A 1,881-nucleotide genomic window follows, 5' to 3' on the forward strand; every position below is an offset into this window, starting at 1 on the left:
CGCCCCCCTACCTCCTCACAGGGGGTTTCCCTGCACCCGGGGGCGGGGCAGGGCCTGGCCCCGGGCTAGGAGGACTTTGGCGCGCTGGCTGGGGATGCCTAGACACCAGGACAGTCGGACACACACACTGACACACTGACACACTGACTGCGACCCACAGATACACACTCCCAGAGACCAGAAACGTGCACAGCGACCAACCCACCGGTGCTCCAGGGTATGCAAAGTCACGTGCTGACAGAGCCAAGGGGACGTACAGATTCACAGGCACAGGCCACAGTCACACAAATGCAAACCACGGACATGGCCATAGCACACAAATTCACACACTGATGGGACACACATTTACATACACCTAGACATAAATACACACACTGACTAGCCGACAGGGTCTTACAGACAGGCAAACTGACCCAATGTCAGGACACAGATAGTTGTACAAATACTCCTGATAAGCACCCCAAAACCCACAACTGTGTTTACAAACATTCCCACCGAGCACTCATAACACACACACAGTGATGCACCCACACAGACACTGGTTGAGGGCTTACCAGGAAATACAAACTTCCTGATATGCACCACTGGACACACACACAACACAAACACGAAGACACCTGTCACAGGGACACCTGGATACTCAGCCTAATCCAGACCATACTCTCATAGTGACACACACAGATACACCCCTGCAATTTCACCACTAACACACTGAAACCATCAGAAAGTGATACTCAGAGACATACATCAAATTAGACAGAAGAAACTGATCCCCCACACATAGTCAAAAATTCACACCTGTGACAGGTTCCTGCTAACTGGCCCACTGACAGGACACACTCTGGAGCATGCACACCTGGCCACACTCACCACGAATCTGGCCCCAGCACCCACGGCGAGAAGGAAGCCCTGGGCTCCTGGCATAGACATGCCCGGGCAGACCCCGCACCAAATTTCATCCTGTCTGTGGCTTTCTATACCCTTTCCCTTTTTAGTTTCTCATGGTCACTTCCCTCCCCTGCTCATATTCTGTGACTTTTGTCCTTTCTTCCCTCAAAGCTCTAAACTCCTGCCTCCCCTGCACTTTATATTCCCTCTGAATCTCACCCAAACCAAATCACCTCAGGAGAGGAGGATGAGTCACCCTGGAGTGCCCAGCCCCGGGCAGGCTGAGAAATCCTTTAGCTTTCCTAAGAGAAGCAGAAGTCCAATTCTCATGTGAAATCTCCCTATTTTATGTCATTGTTTTATATATATATATATATTTTTTTTTTTTTTTTTGAGACAGAGTCTCACTATGTTGCCCTCAGTAGAATGCTGTGGTGTCACAACCTCAAACTCTTAGGCTTAAGCAGGTTGTAGTTGTCATTGTTGCTTTTTAGCTGGCCCAGGCCGGGTTTCAAACTCGCCAGCCTTGGTGTATGTGGTTGGCTGTTGCCCTACCCACTGAGCCACAGGCACTGCCCTCATTGTTTTATTTTATTGTTGTTAGTTTTTTTTTTTTTTGCAGTTTTTGGGCAGGGCTGGGTTTGAACCTGCCACCGCTGGCATATGGGGCCGGCGCCCTACTCCTTTGAGACACAGGCGCTGCCCATTTTATTATTTTTGGGGGGAGGGGGTTGAGAGAATCTCACTCTGTTGCCCCAGGCTGAAGTGTCACCAAGTCAGCCTAGCTCACAACAACCTCAAACTCCTAGGTTTAGGCTCGGTGCCTGTGGCTCAAGTGGCTCAGGCGCCAGCCATGTACACCCAAGGTGGCCGGTTCAAATCCAGCCCGGATCCACCAAACAACAATAACGGTTGCAGCCAAAAAATAGCCAGGCGTTATGGCAGGCGCCTGTGGTCCCAGCTACTTGGGAGGCTGAGGCAGGAGACTCGCTT

The 1,881-nt window shown here is 50.9% G+C and overlaps 1 protein-coding gene across 1 annotated transcript in view; it reads right to left on the reverse strand.

Annotated features, from left to right (window-relative positions):
- The window catches only part of BBC3 (BCL2 binding component 3), a 9,956-nt gene extending 8,832 nt beyond the window's left edge, over positions 1 to 1,124 (reverse strand). The window contains exon 1 of the mRNA XM_003799550.1: positions 871 to 1,124. Coding sequence (XP_003799598.1) covers positions 871 to 930 — 60 coding nt within the window. The 5' untranslated portion in view covers positions 931 to 1,124. The remainder of the gene's footprint in view (positions 1 to 870) is intronic.
- Between the last annotated feature and the right edge of the window lie 757 nt (positions 1,125 to 1,881).

This window comes from Otolemur garnettii, unplaced genomic scaffold, assembly GCF_000181295.1.
Source record: "Otolemur garnettii isolate 467f Iridium unplaced genomic scaffold, OtoGar3 scaffold00152, whole genome shotgun sequence".
Classification (NCBI taxonomy): Eukaryota; Metazoa; Chordata; class Mammalia; order Primates; family Galagidae; genus Otolemur; species Otolemur garnettii.